Raw genomic sequence first — 22,060 nt, forward strand, 5'->3', positions numbered from 1 at the left:
CATATAGTACGGTGGGTCCAATGGCATGTCAGCAGATAGAGCTTTGCCTGAGAGAAGAGTCCACAGAGATTATTGTGTTCATCAAAGGCAGAATCTCTTTCAGCCTGAGGGCCTAATTCCATTTCAGAGAGGCTCTTTGAGTTCCCATTATAGTGGTGAGCGGGGCCCAAGGTGAAATGACTGGGGACCAAAACACCAGCATTTTTTAGCTTAAAGGTCTTACTGCCAGTGATTTAGGCTTAATCTACACCAAGCAGGATATTTCATTATGATATTTCAGTATGAAAGCAGTATATAAGAGGCAGGAGCCACATGACTGCTTTATAGTGGTACTGAAGTACACTGACAACTGTTAGGGCCCATGACACATACTATATACCACTTTCATACTGCTTTCATAGTGCAATATCCTGCTTAGTGTAGATTATGCCCAAGCCTTAGGAGAGATATTCCAACCTTTCAAAATGGGGGAAAAGTGCTCCAAAGCCAGGAACCCACCAAACAAGTGGAGGTTGGGAGAAAGGAGGTGGGGCCAGGAGAAGAAGCGTGCCCCCCAGGAAAACCCCGGAGGGCTGTATTGGGACCCCAGAAGAGCCACTTTTGCTTCTTAGGCCTGATGTACTGTAGCTCTGATCTAAGCTTTACATGTATTTACACTGAAGAGTCTTGTGGCACCTTAAAGACTAACATTCATTCTGCCATAAGCTTTCGTGAACATTGCCCACTTTATCAGATGTCTGTATTTATAACTTTCCTGCTGCCATCTGCACATGATATTGATCAATATGATGCAGTCCAAAACTATGCCACCATCAGAAAGCAGGAATTAACCTACATGAGGAGCAGATAACTCAAGAAAGTGAGCTCAGATATAGGGCAACCACACACACACACACACACACACACACATATATTATTGTGCATTTTTTCTTACTTTGTTGATAAACACATGCCACACAAATTCTGGGCAAGAAGATCTAGTCTGAGGCTACGTTCCTTCTTCTGTCATTCTTTTTCTCCCTGACTCTCTTCCATGCACACTTGAGACACATCTTGGCCTAATCTGTAACCAAGCAGGTTATGAAAGTGGTATATGGTATGTGTCAATGGGCCCCAACATTTGTCAGTGCACTTCAATACCACTATAAAGCAGTAGTGTGGCTCCTGCCTTTTATATATTGCTTTCGTAGTGCAATATTTTGTGAACTGCCCAGAGAGCTTCGGCTATTGGGCGGTATAAAAATGTAATAAATAAATAAATAAATAAATATTCTGCTTGGTGTAGATTAAGCCCTAGTCTGACCTATGGCTACTCCTGTGTTGCACTTGCAGGTTTTAGAACACTCCTGTAGATCTCTGTAGGTGTGCTGCCTGCTTCCCATATTCCCTGGATGGGCAAGCACAAGAGCAGCCACATGGGCACTGGTTTGGTGGCGGCAGTGGCAAAGTGGGCTTGAGGGAGTGTGTTTCCACCTTGCAGCCCACCTTTCTTTGCAACAGCCCACAACAACAATTAGAATGGGCAAGCCAGCCAGTCAACCAGCTAGCCGGTAAGGTTTGTCCTTGCTGTCCTTGTCCTACTCTAATGGGGATACTTGGTTAACCAAGTCCAGGCATGGCAGCTAAACTAAATTTATGTAGGCCAGTGCCACTCATACTATTATTATTATTATTTATTTATATAGCACCATCAATGTACATGGTGCTGTACAGATTACACAGTAAATAGCAAGACCCTACCTACTTTTAAGCCTCTTGCATCCCAAAATCTATGCATGCATACAAGGCATGTGTGGACAAATGAAGTATTCTAACACAATGAGGGGGGAAACAAGAACAGGGAAAGAAAACTGACTTTCCCCTCTCTTCAAAATCTGGCTAGGAGATAGGTTTTTTCCAGTGGCTTTGCAACTGTAGTGCCTGCAGCCTGGACACCTACAAGGGATCCATGAATGAAGGGTGACTGTATGGAAAGGGGGACAGGGCTCCTGCATCTTTAACAGTTGCATAGAAAAGGGAATTTCAGCAGGTGCCATTTGTATGCATGCAGCACCTGGTGAAATTCCTTCTTCATCACAACAATTAAAGCTGCAGGAGCCCTGCCCTCTTTTGTATCTGGTCACTCTAGTATAGCCCCTGCAGCTTTAAGTGTTATGATGAGGAAATTTCATAGGTGCATAGAAATGACACCTGCTGAAATTCCCTTTTCTATACAACTGTTAAAGATACAGGAGTCCTGTCTTCCTTTCCATATGTCACCCTACATGAACTACTATTTTTGAATCCGTGAATTCCATGCACTACTGTTTTTGAATAATTGGTTAGCATACCGATCTTCAGCATATTTACTTGGCAGCCTTGATTTCAGTAGAACATACATGTTCATACATTTGTTTAGGATCAGGGCCTTGTGGAACAATCCTCCTGCCACTGCCTCAACCCATTTCAGCTGTTACAGTGAAGCATCAATTTGATCCCTACATATTGTGTAGCAGAAATTGCTAGACCAGTTATTCCAGTAATCAATGTTCTAGTAAAAAACATTTAATGATTAAATTTTGGAGGCTGAACAGGGAGTGAAGAGGACAGAGAAAGGGATGAACCCAATTTCTCAGTAGATTTAATATGTTTGATATTAAGTAAATCTCAAACACATTTAAGTACAGTTCTTTAATTTCTTGAGTTGGACAATCACAATTAAAGGTGATTTCTTTTAATTTTAGGATGTGTCAAAAACTGTAAGACGTTCTATTAATAAATTCATAAAAATTGAGAAACCCCCTTGTCATAAATTACTCCAAGGTGGAAAGAAATACAAATTAATGAGTGACCCAGAAGCTGAAATAACCCCTGAGGTATGTTCTTCTTTCTACTGTAATTGGCCTGTCAACATATATACCATTTTGTGAGGAATGATAATTTTATCATTTGCACTCATGATTTTAGGATAGATAGTATTGTAATAGACCTCTGACATTTAAAAATCATTAATATGCAGTAAAATGCTTTATGAAATCATAAAAACTTAGTTAAGAAAGCAAATTATTTGTTTTGATACTTGAAATGTACATTTAATACTTTGGTATCAACTTTTTAGGAAATTCAGTTTGATGATGACTCTACCCTACCAGAGAAACCTTTCTTCGAGGTATTTTTGGAACAGCCAATGGAACTGACATTATCTCTGATGGACTTGGAGTCTGAAGAAACTGTGTGGAAAGCAAAGCTACGAGAAAGTAAGGGCTCATTAGGCACAAGTCAGTGCATAGTACAGTGCATGATTTAATTGAGACTTAAGTAAAATGATTCAGTAACAAACTATGGTCAATAAATTTTGCCACAATCCAGCTGTGCCTGTGCCTATTTTCTATATACCCCAAGTTGTTGTTGTTGTTGAAAAGGTGTTCCCGAAGCATCTAAAGAATTAAAAGCTGCTTCTCTGAGATTAAAATGTGGTTTTGGGATTCAGGGCAGATTTAAGGAAAATTCAGGCAAAAATGAGAAGCTAAACTGCTCTTGATACAATCTCCTGTCTTACACTTTATAACCAAACTGCTGTTCGAATACAAGGAAACTTTAGAGAATAGCTTTGGAAGGTTGGTTTTGTGGGCGCAGCTGAAGTTAGAAGGTTGTTCCTGCCTCTCCAAAGCCTAATGCAAAGTGAAAGAGACATATTCTGCCCATCCACCAAATTCTCTTCCTGTCCACCAAGTTCTCTGCATCTCAAAGGTCTCTTGCACCCTTGTCTACCAGTTCGCCGCAATGGGTGACAGACTTTGAGAAGGGGATCCTTGTGTTAAGCATGCTGAGCAAGAGCAGTTTCTAGGGGGTGTACCTGCACTTTTATTACTATTTTTTGCTGCTACTAAGTGCCCAAATGGTCCAGTCAGCTGGTCCTAAATATCCTCCAAAAACACTAAAGGAACTTTCTGTTTGAACTAGCATTTAGGGCAGGGGTGCTGAAACTCCAGCTTGCAGACTTAATCGCACCTGTGTGGCACCCCGATCTGGCCCATGCTCCAGGAGGCATGGCTTAGTTTCCTCCAGGGGGCGTAGCTGAGGCTCCAAGCCCTGTCCCAGAAAGAATTCCCTGAGAGGGCATCCCCGTCGCAGATAACAGTGGGGATTCCCCGACTGGCATGTGCCAGCAGCACAACCCACACTGTTATCTCTGATTTCAGATTGGAAGCACCGGCAGGGATGTCAGGAGGCTTGGGCCTGAATTTCCTATGCTATTCTCCATCCACTGCTTATCCCCACTGCTATCGCCATTCTCTGATTGAAGGTTGCAGTGGGGCAGTGGGGGTTGCTGCTAACTCCAGTCTAAAACTGGATGCAGGGGGTGCAGATTAGCCTGAGCTACTCTACCCTGTATAGATGAGCCCCAACACGCCATGCATGTGGTGGAGGCAGGGCAGTGGGTCTCCCTGCACCAGTGAGAACAGCTGCTCTTCCTCATGTGGTCGAGTAATGCCCAGGTTGACCTGCATCCCCACTACTGGTGGCAATCTCAGAAAAAATGGGTTGACATCAGGGGCAGGGCTAAGCTCCTGATATCATGTCAGGGACTCATCCTGATGTCATCTGGTTCAAGGGGTGGAGCCAATCCAGCCCCGAACCCCTGAACAGTTCTGTAACCTTGTTATAAAGTCTGTGATAAAGTTAGTATTGATTCTAGTATGCTTTTATGGGTGGCTGGGTTGTTTTTGTTTAAAAGTTTTGTACACTGCTTTGAACGCTTGTGGCATAAATATTTGTAAAAATGAATACAATGGAAAATTGCTTTTAAATGCCTGAGTAGCTTGTCATTTGCTTGCAATACAATCAGGAAGACGAAGCTTCTTTGGTGGTTAAAAGTCACGAAGCAAAGATAATTGTAAAAGCTCCTTTGACTTGTTTTGTTCATGCTTTACTGAAAAGTGGAAAGAGACTAATACTTTTTCTGTGAGGGAATTGTGGCATATTTGTTAGCAGTGCAGCGGGTTTTCATTTTCTTTTGAAAACATTTGCATTTAACAGGTGACTGGATCCTACATAACCAGAATGACAATAAGCTGAAAAGATCTACCAAAAGTAAGTTATTTAAAAGAGTATGCACAACACAATCAGCTGGGAATGTCTCCCATATTTTATATAGCTCCCATTTATCTTAATCCAATTTGCATAGGAGAAGTTCCCAGTGGGACTGCTAAAATATCTTCGTAACTTTGAATATGTTGTCGTAGATCTTAAGGGTTTCATTGCACAATCTAATAACACTTGTGTTTGTGCAAGAGTTGCTTATTTATTTATTTATTTATTTATTGCATTTTTATACCGCCTAATAGCTGAAGCTCTCTGGGCGGTTCACAAAAATTAAAACCATAATAAAACAACCAACAGGTTAAAAACACACATACAAAATACAGTATGAAAAGCACAACCAGGATAAAAACCACGCAGCAAAATTGATATAAGATTAAAATACAGAGTTAGAACAGTAAAATTTAAATTTAAGTTAAAATTAAGTGTTAAAATACTGAGAGAATAAAAAGGTCTTCAGCTGACGACGAAAGGAGTACAGTGTAGGCACCAGGCGGACCTCTCTGGGGAGCTCATCCCACAACCGGGGTGCCACAGCGGAGAAAGCCCTCCTCCTAGTAGCCACCTGCCTCACTTCCTTTGGCCTCACTATTTCCCTCCACCCCCATTTGCAATCCCCTGAAAGCTGCTTTGGACAATCACTTGACCTCTGAATCTAGTTTGTAGTAGGAGGCATGTGGCCAAGAGGGGGAGAATCAGCAAACTCCCTCCCTGTGCAAGCAGTAGGCTCCTTAGATACAAGCCCCACATAGCCTTGTTTAGGACACACACCAAATAGCTCATTTTGAAACTATGTCATTCCCCCTTGTGTTCCTTAGGCACCAGAAGACGAAAATCCAGCACCAGCCTTTCAGAAGATGAGCTTTGCAATAAACGGGTAAAGGGTAATGATGCTACAGGTAAAGGATTTTGTGTAATTAAAGAACTTAGCATATAGTGACATACTGTGAGATGTTAATTTTACATTCTCTGGTAACACATATGAAATTATGGTTTCAGCTGCGAAAATCATGCACTTGTGTTTGCATAAATCTTCAGAACACCTGATTTGAATGTGGTAAAAATGTTGGAATGGTCTTTGCAACGTACATTTAGCCTCTATACAGGCACTATTAATGTATTAGGAGGTATCCACTAGAGGGAGATGTTTGCTTATTTCAATACTTTTAAATTAAGCATCCGGAATGGCAACTTTTGTCAATATACTGAAGTTTTAACTAGATGAGGAGATATTATGACTTATTCTCTCACTCTCCATTAATTATTACTAATTATCAGCTGGTGCATATCAACAGGATTATAAAAATGGAGTCACTGAGAAATATGAGGCAGGGGGCAGTATGCTTAGGACAACCCCAAGGTTTGCAGATGTACAAAAATATTTAAGAAAAATATTTTAAAAATAATAAAAAAAAATGTTTAAGAAAAAAGTCTTAATGGAGCAAAATCTCCAAATTGCTCAATGAAGACCAAGCATGCTCAATGGCTTTCCGTCGCCATTGCTGAGTGTCTGCTGTGGTGATGGTGGGAACAGCACAGAGTATTTTGGAAAAGGGCATAGCTAGCTGGCTGGAACCCTGAACGCCTGAACAGGAACTCTCCACACTTCAACATTTTATTGCAGGGCTCACATGTAAGCAGTAGAGGCTGGTAGCTCCAGTGTCAGCAGGGCAGTGAATCCGCTCCAGGTGTCAGTCAGAAGTAGCTATCCAAGGTGCAAAGCATTGCAGAGCACCTTATAGCTCTTTGGGAATTCTGACTGGTTCTGATGGGAAGCCAGATAAGATTTACTGTCCCACTGACATCGGAGCCACCAGCTTCCACTGCTTGCAAACAAATGATAACAAACAAGGTACCCTCAGTGGTAGAGCCCACGCTTTGCATGCATGGGGTCCCAGATGGGGCCCTACTTGCCCACTTAAAGGCTCTGGCGCAGCAGGGCTGTGATCAACCTTTGCCTGAGACATTTGGGAGCTACTGCCAGTTGGAGTAGGCCAGGGGTGCAGAACTTCAGGCCAGGGGATCAGCCCTCTGGGGGTCCCTAGAAAGGCTTGCCTCTTTCCCCCAAACACCTGTCATTTAGTGGTTTCCTGAGTTTTGTGAATTTTTCTCCATTCAAAAAGGTTGAAATGCGTCTCCTAAGGCCTTACTTACTGGTGGTATGAGCTTTACGTGATCATACGCTGGCATTTTTTGGTATTTTGGTCTCATCCCTTTTTCCTTCAGCCCTGCACATCACTGGAATGGGCCACACATCCAGAACTTGAGCTGAAATAGTTTCTGCCCCCCCCGGAGTAGACAGTTCTGGGCTAAACGAAGCAATGGTCTGATTCAGTATAAGACAGCTTGTGAGAGCCAGTGTGGTGTAGTGGTTAGAGTGTTGGACTGGGAGTCAGGAGATCCGGGTTCTAGTACTCACTCGGCCATGGAAGCTCACCGAGTGATTCTGGGCCAGTCACAGATGCTCAGCCTAACCAACCTCACAGGGTTGTTGCAATGATAAAGTGGAGAGCAGGAGGACCATGTACATCACCTTGGGCTCCCTGGTGGAAAAGGTGGGAAATAATAACAATAATAATAAGTTCATAAACATTAAAGAAACAATGCTATTAAAGATAGATAAATTATGCAAGTTTCCTGCAACCTATTACTATAAGAATAACATTTGTATTGTTGTTTTAGAATGCAAGCAACTGACTGGGAGAGCTTTAACTTAATGATGCCAGATACTCGGATATCTGTATAATCAGAAATATGAGCTAAATAGAAGTGCTTTTCACACAAGGATAAACTGATGTGGAAGCACATAATGGAAAAAAACACTGTGAAACATGCATGATATGACTTTGAAAATGAGGTTTCTAGTAGACAAGTGTCAAATGTGTGCATTCCCCAGGTAAACAGGTAACTGGTAATCTCAAGACTTTCTTGGGTGTAAGCCTCAATATATGGGGCTTAGTTCTGAGTTGGCATACATAGGATTGTACAAGTGAGTAGTATTTATTTCCCCTCTACTTCCAAACTCCCCTTCCCATAAAACGAGGCTTGCTGTTCATAGGATCACAGGTAGCAGCCTTATACTGAGTCAGAATCTTGGTCCATCAAGCCCAATATTGTTGACACTGAGTGGCAGCAGCAGCTCTGCAGGCTTTCAGGCAGGATTCTTCCTGGCCTTACTGGGAGATAACGGGGATTGAACCTGGGGCCTTCTGCATGCCAAGCATGTGCTCTACAACTGAGCTACATCCCTTCCTATTACTGGTTAATGGCAACTGACAAAGTTGTCATTTCTCAAAGACTTGGGTAAGGAGGAGGAGGAGGAGGAGAAAAACAAATCCACTTATCTGTTTATACGAAGTCAAAATATAGTCCATAACTTCTCATGCCTACCAAAGAGAACTACCAAAGTCAAATATAGTCCATAACTTCTCAAGCCTACCATAGAGGGCACTGGTATTCATGGCATATTCTCTACAGGTAGCAGCTGTCACAGCAGTATTCAGGAGCTGCTCTCTTCTGGATGAGCTATGCTGGGTGGCGATATGGGCATCCATTCAGCCATTTGTTAAACACAATAAGGTTGATACATTTTCATCTGGAGATCCTGTTTGGTTGAAGAGTTTGGCAGAGGGTTCTTTAGTCAAGGCAAGTGATCCACATGACTGGTCGCTCTTTCAAGGTACTCCTATGTTATATCCTGAATGCTCTCCTGCCTACCTTGGAAAAATGAGGATTTTTTTTTCTTATTGTAAATTCCTTTTCATGAGGAAGGCTGGAGAGCTTTCTTCCTCCTCTCAGGTTTGTAAGATCAACTCATCTGCCTCCTTACCTCCCTCCCAACCCTCCTCCTCTGCACTGTGCAGTTTAAACATGTTCTGCTTTCCACCATGTTCATATATTACTGCTGTGGCATTTTCATTGACTTCAAGATTCCTGCTTTCCCCCCCCAGCCTGGTTTGGGAAATTTGGGGAGAAATAATCTCTCCCCCTAAGGAGACAATAACTGGCTGCCTTGCCACTGCTTAGATAGGAGGGGATATCCCAAATTATATCTGAGTGTTCTCCCACATTGTATATGAACACGAATGCATGGTAAATAAGCATTTCCACACACTCCATTTGTTCTTTAGCACAATGTAAAAGTAAAAGCAATAGCTGCATAACTGTGTTGTATTTGTATCTTTTTAGATGGAATTAAAGCTAGAACAGTATTAACTGATCCACAACTGATGGATCTTGCAAAGAAGATGGGTAAAGACTGGAAAGTAATTGGTATTCAATGTCTTAAATTGTCCATTGAAGACATTGAGCAGATCACAGCAAAGGAAGAAGACGTTAATATGTATAAATTCATGATGTTGCGGAAATGGAGGGACTCCGAACAGAATAATGGAACTGCACAAAGTTTATATGAGTGTCTAAAATGTGAGGCATCCTATGAAGTGCTAGAAATTCTGAAAGGTAGATATCATCTCTCTTTACATTTTGGTTCTCCATGATATTTTGAGCACTTAGGGTGAAACACATATTTGTGTCAGAGGTGGTTTAAAAGTGACTTTACTATCCTGCAAATACATACAACGTTTTAATGGCCTGGAGCAAGCCTGAAAACAAACAAACCTGGGTCTGTAAGTTTCCAGCATGTTAAGGAAAAGATGGCTCCAGTGGATTTCTATTTCTTAATGTCTGACAGCACCAGCCTAGCTCCCCGCAAATCCTGGAGCAGTTTTGCGGTTGTTGGAAGCATGTTTGTGTAATTTTAAATGACCCAAGTCCTGTGTAACTTGATTTCCCTATTTATATTCCACAAGGTTCTTTAACTGGGTTCTTATGTTACTTTGAAGTTGTGGGCGCTACAACAGCACCACGGCTTCTCATGCTATGTGTGGATATGTGAGAAAGCTTGGACCACTCAGGAAGAACCCATGTTGCAGCACATACCCATGTTAGCATAAAAAAACAGTCTTTGATCACTTGTTCCATATGTATGTGGTTGCAAGTGTCTCTTGCCATTCTTACATGTGGTCCTTTCCCTCTCAAGTGGCTCTCTCTTTCTCCTTTCATCTTGCAGTTACTTGGCACAGTCTGATCTCACAGAGTGGAAATTTTGAAATGTCTCTCTCATTTGACCTTCTTTGTTCTATGGGAGCTAATGATTGTTTTATGTTAGGAGGTGCTGCAGTAGTATTATGCAGATGTGGCGAAGTTAGTTGTGTTTTCTTCAGCATTAAAGTTGCACCTTGTACAATATAATAATAATAATTATAATAATAATAATAATAATATATTTATTACTCACCTCTCTCTCTGGATTATGGCGGGGAACAACACCAAATACAACACAATACATAAAGATCGAATAATATCAAATACATAAGCATTATTAGATTTCCTCACTAGTTTTCCTTCTCTCCTTAGACTGCTGTGTGCTTCCTTTCAATTTTTCTTCTTCTTCTGCAGCACTCCTTCCCCCTTTCCTTCACAAGCCCCTGCTTCTTCTATCTCACCTTCCTTAGGCTTTTCATCTGTCCTAGAGCAGCCAGAGATTCTTCTGCCTGCCCCACCCCTCTGTGATATCCTGGTGCTTCAGCCAATAACTGCAGAGGCTACAGCACCATTATGAGATAAAGGGAGGGAAGACAAACTTTTATTTACAACAGCCAATCCCATCTTTATTTGCTTAAAATGAAAGGTCACCACACAACAGGAGAGAGAGAGGCTGTGTTCGGACAACACAATAGTCGACTCTGTGTTAATAACTCCACGGATGACTATTATCATGTTGCTTGGGTATCCCCTGTGGAGTTGACTATTAACACAGGGTTGACTGTTGCCCACCCCAATCCTCTCTCTGTCCTCCCACTGAATAGTGGCACTGGTTCCCATGAGAATCCTCCTTTGTGCTGGGTTCCCCCACTGGCATTATCTGGCACCACGTTCTCCTCTTCCTTGTCTGACAGTTGGGTGACCTGGCACGAAGGGGGATTCTCATGGGAACCAGTGCCACTATTCAGTGGGAGGACAGAGAGAGGATTGGGATGATCATGGGGACCCCATGTTCCCCAGGACATGCCCATCATGTCCCTGGGTAGGGTGCCATGAACATATCCTGTCCCTCTGCAAGAGAGATCCATCCACCTATCCACCGGTTATCCATTTGGATATGGGGTCAGGGGGATGTTTCCACCCCCACCGACCCTATATCCAAATGTTCTGCATGGCATGGTGGAGGGAGAGGATTGCCTGCTAGTCTTCCTCCGTGACATGCTACTAATGACAAATAGATAGTTTGCTGGGGCAGAGGGAGATCCTCACCTGATGCTGTCAAGGATAGCACCAGGTGAGGGTGTCTTTCCGCAACACCATGCTATCCATTTGAATATGGGGTCAGGGGGATGGAAATAGAAATCAATAGGGCAATTCTCATAAAACAACACCAAATAAAATGTCTTGGTCTATAGCCTCTCTAATTTTCCAGACCTTTAAAATAAAATTTGCAACCCTCACAATAATAAATTATTTCCCAACAGCTAACTCAAGATCAGCTCAACAGGGTATCTTGTAAATCCACACACTTTTCCCTGCTAGCTAGACTTGTTATATCATCCCCTGACAGATTTCAATGAAAGAGTTCAAAATCTAGCAGGTGTAAATGAGATGTGGAACTCTTAAAAAATAAAATAATAGTAAGAACCTGAAGGTGAGACCAGGAGAGATCCTGTTACTCTAAACACTAGCCCCATCATCTTGGGGGCTTTTTGGAAAGCAGTGCTTTTTTGAAAGCAGATTTAGCCTGCAGGAACCCCAGTGTCAAGAAGTGGATTTCTGAAAACCCACAGTGATGACTGGTTTTCTGCACACTTTGTAACCAACACTGTGTTGTTCTCAAATATATCTTGTAAGCACAGTTTTAGGAGCCTTATTTGAGCCAACAACTCACATGAGATGTTTTAGGGTGCAATCCTATGCATGTTTAGGCAGAAAAAACTCCAACTCCCAGCATGCCCCAGTCAGCTATGGCTGGTTGGGGGCTTACTGGGAGTTGTAGGGGGTTTTCTGTCTAAACATGCTTTGTATCCTTAACCTTATTGGTCATTGTGCTGATAGCCTCCAGCCTCATCAGGACTTCAGGAGTCAATGGAGGGACAGCTGAAAAATGCAACATTTTGGCTCTGTTAACTTGGAACCCCCCAACCTAGAATCTTTTCCAAACATATGCCAAAGTTTTGTGCTATTTTTGTGCCGCCACCAACAGCTGTGTATTGATACTTCAAGCGGGGGTTCGTAGTTAAAACACAAAAAATGAACTTTGTCATAGAACCTCCAGACTGATGCCAACATTTTGTGCCGCCCCACAAAGCTGGAAAACGACATACCCTTAGTGTGGTGTGGTGGATGAGAAAAATTTCACATTCTCAGATCCACTCCAAACTGGTGCCAAAGTTTTGTGCTAGTTTTGTGCAGCAAACCCTGAGTTTTGTGCCACTCCAGTAACCTGGGAAATGTGAAGTCCCTGAATAGAAAATAAATATTTATGTTAACATTGAATAAAGCAATCTCTTGTAATTCTCCAACCTGAGTAAAGATAAGTCTTCTAGAAACTGACATATTTTACTATTGACAACTAAGTCAAAACATTAACTTTTCAGTAAACTGATACTTGCAATGTCAACTTCCGGTGGGTCCAGGTTCATTAAACACTTGTTCTTATGGGTGTTTTTCATGTGCTGTAAATCAGAAGGTGACACATTTTTTCTTTGCTTTTGAACTCAAATCTTGAATCTCTAAATTGTATGTGCCACATCAGGAATGATGTGGCACATAGAATCAGTTTAATGGCAAAGTGGCCTAGTCTGCGAGGACAGCATCGACAGACTCATCAGTTCTACTTGAGGAGTATGGCTCTAGTTGCGCAATCACAAGATATTAATGACATTAAGACACTGCTGACACACATCATCACTGTGGCACTGAGGGAGATGACAATAAGTCCAGCTTACTCACAGAGTGTGAAATAAGCAAAAACTTACTACTGTATAGAATTGGAGGGACTCCTCCTCCAGAAGAAGTAAACAAACAAACAAAAAAATGTCATAAAAGAAGTCCTCCAACAGATTCCAAGGAAATGTGCAATGTCAATGCTTTCACAGACATGGTAGAGAAAATAAAGCAGACTGTTATTTTGAAAGGCAGTGAGGGTTACAGGGGCAACCAGCAAGTGCTTCCAAACCTAGTCGATGACATTATTAAAATATCACACTTGATTCCACTGTGGACAGGTGTGATGGTACCATTCTATGGGTATGGCAGTATTACAGCCAATAGTGCTTCCAGTGAAGCTTATTTCAAGGACCTCAAGCACACTGCATTTCAACATACAACCCTGCCCATGCGTCTGGATGACTTTGTTTTTGATCACATTAGATCACTGGAGGGCACTATGAAGCTTGCTGCTGTGGTGTTACCACTCAAAGGAGGTGATACTGAGAAAGAAAAAATAATTCCTGTATGTAGTATTCAACCAGGTGAGGCAGCACCTTGTCCTCCAGACTCCATAGTAATGCAATCCATTGTTCTGGACGTTCTTGAACTCAAGAGTAATATCCAGGCAAGAGAATCAAAATATGTTAAAAGTAACATGTCTGAAAATAAAGAGAATGCTGATCAAGATGAACATATTGTCGACACCATAGCAGAATGCTTTGCATTAGAATCCATTAATGCTAATAATCAAGTGTCTGAACTAGTCCCAGCACAAGATGCTATCATGCACTGCATATCAGAAATGGCAGAAAGTGAGAAGTGGGGTGGTTTGTCTGAAGAAAGGGAAAAAAAAGAAAAGTTCATCTTACCTACAAATGAATTCAGAATGGCTTCACATAGATCTCGGCAGTGCCAAACACACTATCTCTATTGGTATTCTAAAAAATGGAAATAGAGATCATATGAAACCAATAAAGTAAATGATAAATTGGCAATATTTGAGAACACATGTGCTTTTGATGCCCTTGTACAAATATTCTGTGTGGCATACTGTGACAGTGAAATTTATAAGAATTTTGTTGACAATACTGATGGGGTTATTGTAGGAAATCTTGCAGCAGATATTGTAAAGAGGGGTGTGTCATCACAAACATACAAAAACAGGCATTTGCTTTGGCTTCAGTGACCTTATTCAGCCAAAAAATGCTGCCACATGGAATTGTAAAACTAAACTGTGCGATATCAGTCTATAGTCTTCTGCAAATATTTTTGGAAAAGTATCCAAGTGTCATTGAAAAAAGCTATTGCACAGAAGCTGACTGCCCTCAGCAACAACAGGCCCACAATCAGGCTATTCTTAGTTTATTTCTACAAGGACAAGACTTGGCTGGATTGGAGATGGGGCTGCAGGAACTCACACAAGATAAATGTAGCCCCTGATTCCGTAAGAAGAAGACTGGTAGGAGAAAACCAGCATACTATACTGGTATGAGAACACAGACTACCACAGTGACAGGAACACATCTCTGTGTTGAAGTGGTCCAACCTAATGCAAAAAATCTGGTTCAATGCATTGTGAAGGTTTGGAACATACCAATTTAAGTCAATGTAGGTGAAGTAAACTATACACTACGAGGAGCTGTTGAGTTCTTGGGTAACATATTTGTCAATGTGAATACCATAGGGCATTATGTGGCACATTGCTGTAGGGATGATGGAACATGGGAAGAGTACAATGACCTTACAAACAAGAAATCATTATCAGACAAAAGCAAAGAAATAATTTGTCACCTCCGGATTTACCGCACATGAAAAAGACCCATATGAACAAGGGATTACTGAACCTGGACCATCCTGAAGTTGACATTGCAAATATCAGTTTACTGAAAAGTTAATGTTTTGACTTAGGTGTCAATAGCAAAATATGTCAGTTTCTAGAAGACTTCTCTTTACTCAGGTTGGAGAATTACAAGAGATTGCTTTATTCAATGTTAACATAAATATTTATTTTCTATACAGTGACTTCACGTGATTTTTTTCTCATTCACCAGACCACTCCTAAGGGTATGTCGTTTCCCAGCTTCCTGGGGCAGCACAAAACTTTGGCACCAGTATGGAGTGGATCTGAGAACGTGATTTTTTTCTCATTCACCAGACCACTCCTAAGGTTATGTCGTTTCCCAGCTTCCTGGGGCTGCACAAAACTCTGGGTTTGCTGCACAAAACAGCACAAAACTTTGGCACCAGTTTGGAGTGGATCTGAGAATGTGAAATTTTTCTCATTCACCAAACCACACCTAAGGGTATGTTGTTTCCCGGCTTCGTGGGGCGGCACAAAACTCAGGGTTTGCTGCACAAAACAGCACAAAACGTTGGCACCAGTTTGGAGGTTCTATGACAAAGTTCATTTTTTTGGTGTGTTAACTATGAACCCCTGCTTGGAATATCAATACACAGCTGTTGGTGGCGGCACAAAACTAGCACAAAACTTTGGCATATGTTTGGAAAAGATTCTAGATTTGGGGATTCCAAGTTAATAGAGCCCAACATTTTATGTTGTACTGTCTCCAAAATGTGAGGATAGTATGGACTCCAAAAGCCTTATCTCATAAGCCTTCTGGCCACTCCCCACACCCCAAATTTTCTAGGTCCACAAGTGCCCTCCTCATGTACTGACAATTTTAAAGTTGCCATTTGTATTCTTTCTCCTTTGCTTCTGTTGTAGTCAAGGTGGTTTCTCCAAGATTTAATCTGTGAGAAAAGAACTTCTATATACACATACACACACACTTACTTAAAGTCTGGTATCTGAACCAAAGTCTGATTGTCCAATTTCCATTTGAATTTGTGGTCTATGACCAAAATCTTGCAACATTATAATTAATGAATAGTTTCTACTGCTTGAAGTAATGATCAAAATTTCCCAATAGTCACTTAAAAATATAGCAACCAGGCTGTGCAACAAAAGAACACCAACATCCTCATGTAACAGAACTGAGAGAGTCTTTTCCTTGATCCCGATGGAAAAGAACTGATTTCTTGTAAGGGCTGATATAGTGTCATTCACAGACAAATTAAAAAGCAGGCGAGTCAATAGGCAAGTTTCCTTGCCTGACCCCTCAAATACTCGCAGCAGGGTAAGTTTCTCTCCTCTTCTCCTTTGGACCTGAATTTGATATTGCCATTTAGTATTTATTCATTATACTCTTAGACTGCCCTATAAATGGTGTATTGCTATAAAAGGCCATAAGATTGGAGCCCAATGCACTACTTAACTAATACAGCACACCTAGGTTCTAAATAACTTCTAACGTTATTTACCACTTGGACCCTTAAGTTATTTTCAGGGAACCCTCCTCCTGGTGTCCCTGCCAAAAGAAACTAGGCAGGAGGCCCTCTTTCTAGGTGATTCTTATACGGGATCGCCTTCTCCTGTATAAACCGTCCCACACACTCAGGTCCTCTGGGAAGAATCTACTTCAGTCAGTCAAAGTTAGGCTGACAACTGTTACCCAGAGGACCTTCTCTTCTGCTGCTCCCATCCTGTGGAAAGGTCTGCTGGAGGAGACTCGTCAACTTAACAGTTTATTAGCATTCAAGAAAGCTATAAAGACTGATCTCTTCCAGCAGGCCTATCCAGTGGAATTTTAGGATGTTTTTATAATGTTTTTAGGATGTTTTAACAATGTATATTCTGTTTCTGCATACTTTGTAACCAACGCTTGTTCTCAAATATGTATTTGATATTTACTGTTGTTCCCCACCTCGATCAAAATGGAGAGGCGGGAAAGAAATATTAATTATTATTACTTATGGAATCAACTCCCCAGGCAAACATAGGTTTGCCTGGCACCCATATTGTTATCATTTCAGTGCCAGGCAAAGATCTTTTTTTCTCCCAAGCATTTTAGAGCCCTAGTTCTAGGTTATAACAGCTGTTTTATCAATTCCTGTACTGTTAGTTGTTTATTATATTGTATATTATGCTTTTAAATACTTGTATTTTATATTTTAACTGTGTTTTAAAATGGCACTTAAGTTTTATAACTGGTTTTACTCTGCCCAGAGAACATTAGTCACTGAGTAGATTAGAAATGTACTAAATAAATAAAGTCTCATTTCTTTATTTTTTTTCCAGATTTTTTAGAGCAGAGGTGAGGTCATGAGGAAACAACTTTATAAAGAAGAAGCATCAGGATTATTGTTTTGGGTAAATTTTCAAAATGGTTGAAAAGGGATTTTGTTGTGAACTTCCAACAATTTAAAACTCTGGAGAATTGCTATGAAGAGCAAATGACATGCTAGCTATGGAAACTTCAGGGCGAAATACACTGTGAGGAAGAAGTGAAGCAAATGGAATGATGAACTCAAGTACATCCTGTTTTGTATCCGTGGCTTCCCAAAGACCCTTTGCCATGCCCTAGAGTTGGAGATTCAGTCTGCACATAGTGTCACCTGCCTAAGAAGAAACCATGTGTTTCTTAAATGTTCTCAAGTCTTGGTTTATATTGTTCGGATTAGCTGGGATCCTCACTCTCTGCAGTTGTCTTCCACATGAAATGCTGAATTCTGAGGCCTTTCTTTGAAATACCATAGACATTAACCAGATACACAACTGTGAAGGTGGCTTTTCTGCTTTCTGTGCATGAAAATGCAAACAAGCTTCTCTTTTCTTTCCCTGCAGGTAATCATAAAGGCTATGCTTTTTTTTTTTTTACATACTATCCTTACATAGCATCCCTGCTACGGATGTTCTTAAAGTCTCTTGCCAAAACCAATGGGAAGAGATCCCAAGTTTTAATTTAGAAATGATATTGTAATGCTTTGAGCCAAATTTAGATTGTCCAATGGTTTTCAAACTGTGTACTAAACAAACCTGGGGTTCCTCAGGAACTTCTTGGTGAGAAGAGTAGTAATGACAGAGAAGTTTCATTACAGGCATGGAGCTTTTTTAGATGAGGATGTTTAAACTGCTGTTTCTACTTTCAGTTTCATTGCAGAATTAAGAATGGAGCTCTAAATGAAGTTATTTTCCTTTCCTGCCTTTCTGTTATATAACCTCTAGGTGGCACTGCAATATAGTTGAATAACAGAAGTGTGTGTGTTTGTGAAGTCACACTTCGTTTCGCCATGACAAAGAATACTGGATTTTTTCTGTTCCAACCCTCCTTCCCCAAAAAGTTGCTTTTAAAAATCAGAAGTGAAACTAGTGTTGGCATTAGTTAAAGCACCTGTAAACAACCATGAGTGGTGAATGGCGAATGCACAATACAAGCCTCATCTAGAAAAGCTCATGATCACCATTACAAGTTTTCTGTAATGTGCAACAGCAGGGAATATTGGATGCATTATTAGGTGTGCTCTTATTCTGGTCCAGGAATGGTGGTGGGAAGGCTTAGCAATATACTTTCTAGTGTCCCCTGTGTCCTCCTTCCCCACCATGTAAAAGTATTCCAAGTTCTGCTGCAAGAAATGCTGAATTCTGAGACCTTTCTTTAAAATTATGCAAATTTGTATAAGTAGTATTGAGCTACTTTTAATTTCTAGAATCTTATTTTGCTAGTTATGAGGGTGGTAGTGGTGAGGGGCAATGCAGATCACTGAAGTCTGACCCTCAAACACTAGAAATACTCAGACATCCTTCTGAGATTATTTTTAGCTGTAATGGCTTGCACATTTTTGAAGCATATCTTCACAGCTAGAAGAGCTAGAAACATCTATTTTTGATATATGAGATTTTCAGAAACTTGAGAATTCTACACTCATGACAATGGATCCATTGGAAGAGGCACATCCAATCCCTCTTGTTCCATTACTTCCATACCTCAAGTGACCATGAGCTCTTTGAAGAAACTTATATTCCTTCAAAGGTGTCCAGTTTCATCAGTGACAAGCCAGGAAAATGCTTTAGAAAAGTTCCTTGTAACACAATCTCTTTAAGGTTGTGAGCCTGAGCTTGCAGTTAGGTATACCCATCCACTTTATCTGTCTTCCAAGTCTGTTGGAGAAATTAGCTCTGGGGACAGGAGTTCTTCTTGACCTTACCCTGATGTTCTTCCTTGAGTATGGAATTTTTAACATCATTCTTGCACCTCCACTGAGGACCTAGAAAGTCAGCTTTCACAGGATTGTGCCTTTACCTTTTTCTCAATAGTTTAACCAATCTGGAGCTGAGCAAGCTCTTCTGCTAAGTATCCTTTTACCTGCACCCCTGGGCTCTGTTTCTTCCTGCCAGGTAAGCACAGGTTTCTCCATTCCTTTTTCTCTGTTCTCTTTACAGCCTGCTATGGCTCTTATTCCTCTTCCCAATGCAGTGACCAATGCTGTGTACAGTTATGGTCACAACCCCTAAAAAAAAAAGAGATTTTAGAACTGGAAAAAGTGCAGGAAAGGGCAATGAAAATGATCAAGGGGCTGGAGCAATTCCCCTATAAGGAAAGGTTATAATAGCTGGGATTATTTAACTTGGAAAAAAGAAAAGTAAGGGGAGACATGATAAAGGTGTACAAAATTATGCATGGTGCAGAGAATCTGGATAGGGAGACATTTTTCTCCCTCTCCCATAAAACTAGAACCTGGGGTCACCCCATGAAGCTGATCGGTGGGAGACTCTGGATAAAAGGAAGTACTTCTTTACACAGTGCAGAGTTAAACTATGGAATTTGCTACCACAAGATATAGTGATAGCCACCAATTTGGATGGCTTTAAAAGGGGATTGGATAAATTCCTGGAGGAGAAGACTATCAATGGTGACTAGTCCTGATGCCTCTATGCTACCTCCAGTATCCAAGGCAGTAAGCCTATGTACACCAGGTGCTGGAGAACATGGGCAGAAGGGTGCTGTTTCACTCATGTCCTACCTGTGGGTTTTCCTGGCAACAGCTGGGTGGCTACTATATGAAAAAAATACTGGACTAGATGGACCCTTGTTCTGATCCAGCATGGCTCTTCTTATGTTTGCTGACAGCTGCAGGGATTAGGCTAGGGCTTGAAACATCTTTTTCACCTTGTCTTTGTCCCCTCCCTCTACTTACCTGCTGTTCTTTTCCTCTAGAGGGCTTTGGTTTTTTTCTCCCTCCTCCAACTTCCTGGCATCTTCTGTCTCCCTTTGTCTCTGCCTTGTTTTCTCTCTCCTTCCCCCTTGCCTAAATGCTGCCTCATTAAGTAGCATCTCCTCTTGCAGCCCCACCCACCAGGCGTCTAGCCACCTGAATGTTGTTTCCATGCCCATTGTGGAATGCACTGCTTGCCTGGCCTCTCCCATTTGCTGCTGTTCTCAAGCAGTCTGCCTGCGCTTCCCCTGGCTGCCTTGATTAAGAGGTAAAGTGTCTTTACGAGAGACGCAGCTGCAAAAAGGGCAGGGCAAGTGTTGGCTATCCCCAATGAGTCGTCATAACTCAATCCCGTATTCTGCCCCCCCCTTTTAAATGGTTTTGTGGAATTGTGGTTAAAAGCACAGCCTTGATATTTATCCATTTCCAAAAACTTTCTAATAATACCAGATAAATTGGGTAGAAAATTCATCACCCTTAGGAAGCATCAATCCTAATTTTTAAAGGACACAAAACACACCTCTGAATAAAACTATAGATCCTCAGGGAGTAATTTAGTACCAACCTCTACTATAATGGAGGCACGTCCTGCAGCAGAAAATTAGCAATAAACTGATTGTGTGAATGAATACGTTTTAAAAGGCCAGAATGGTCTGAAAAGTTTAACCATGTAGCATTGGAACAACAGGCAGCTTTGGCATCTCTCAAATGCCATTTTTATGTTAGTCCCAAAACGTCACACATTTCTTATGGGATGTATTTCCAAGTTGTATGGATTGATTGCACAATATTATGTTGGTTTAAATAGATTACCTGTATTTTCTGTGTGTATATTTTTTTTAGTTGAATGTATATGTGAATGTACAAACCTCTTCACATGTAAGCTTGACAGGAGAGGAGGGTGAGTGGGGTCAAGCATTCTAGCTCCTTCCTTTTCATCACCATTAGGCAATAGGAATAGTGATGGAGGGGCTGGCTCAGTGGTAGAACACATGCATTGCCGGCAGAAGGCATCTCCAGGTAGGGCTTGAAAAATTCCTGCCTGAAACCCTGGAGAGCTGCTGCTGCCAGCCAGTGCTGACAATACTGGGTTAGGTGGACCACTGGTCTGACGCCATATAAAGTAGCTTTCTCTGTTAACTAGACTTAAGCTTGATGTTATTTTCATGTTTGTTTGTTTTCATATTTGGAAAATGAATAAAATGTATAAAATATTCAACAAGTAAACAATATCTTGGGGGTTGCTAAGCATCCTATTGCCATCTCTGGACTGGATTTTGTTGTTGTTGCTGCATCCATCTGTTCATGCAATGGTGGGATTCCTTTTGAGAAGATGTATTCTGGAAGGAACAACTAGCCATAAGCTAAAGGAAAGGATGTGCCCAAAAGTATGGAGCTGGCACATTCTCTAAAATATAGTCTCCTTCTGGATGCTGAACCACATTGTAGACAAGCTGCCTTCTGCTTTCTTCAGAACATGTAGTCCTCTTCAGACATTTTAGGGTGGTCCTCCACACATTCAGTGAATATATATGTTGTGGCCATGCTACTCTCTACCACTGAGTGGAGGCACCCAGATATTTCAAAAGTGCTAATAAATAATACAGATTGGGTCAAGGAGAAAGAACTCCTAACATACCCAACATGATCCTGCACCACATTTTCAAAGGTAGTGCTTCAGAGAAGAGTGTCCATCGCATGTGGATATGTCCTTAATACAACAGATTAAAATATTTTTATACGGTTAAATGGCATGTACTTTATAAAAAACAATTACTATGAATGCTGAGTACCGAACAGTGGTATAGTACCAAATATTAGCAGCAGGAAGTGATACCACTGTCTTCAACTACAGTGGCAGCCTGTCTTAAGCTTTCGATAGCATCAATTTGGTCCCTGGAGCAATAGCCAAAGGGCAGATACCTAACCAAATTGTGAGCTA

At 41.3% G+C, this 22,060-nt stretch overlaps 1 protein-coding gene across 1 annotated transcript in view; it reads left to right on the forward strand.

Moving 5' to 3' along the window:
* The window catches only part of LOC134402126 (NACHT, LRR and PYD domains-containing protein 1b allele 2-like), a 37,807-nt gene extending 20,423 nt beyond the window's left edge, over window positions 1-17,384 (forward strand). The window contains exons 10-15 of the mRNA XM_063131464.1: window positions 2,724-2,855; window positions 3,098-3,236; window positions 5,020-5,073; window positions 5,901-5,981; window positions 9,271-9,543; window positions 17,204-17,384. Of these exons, the coding sequence (XP_062987534.1) occupies window positions 2,724-2,855; window positions 3,098-3,236; window positions 5,020-5,073; window positions 5,901-5,981; window positions 9,271-9,543; window positions 17,204-17,223 (699 nt within the window). The 3' untranslated portion in view covers window positions 17,224-17,384. The remainder of the gene's footprint in view (window positions 1-2,723; window positions 2,856-3,097; window positions 3,237-5,019; window positions 5,074-5,900; window positions 5,982-9,270; window positions 9,544-17,203) is intronic.
* The last annotated feature ends 4,676 nt before the right edge of the window (window positions 17,385-22,060 follow it).

This window comes from Elgaria multicarinata, chromosome 8 (genome assembly GCF_023053635.1).
Source record: "Elgaria multicarinata webbii isolate HBS135686 ecotype San Diego chromosome 8, rElgMul1.1.pri, whole genome shotgun sequence".
Taxonomy (NCBI): domain Eukaryota; kingdom Metazoa; phylum Chordata; class Lepidosauria; order Squamata; family Anguidae; genus Elgaria; species Elgaria multicarinata.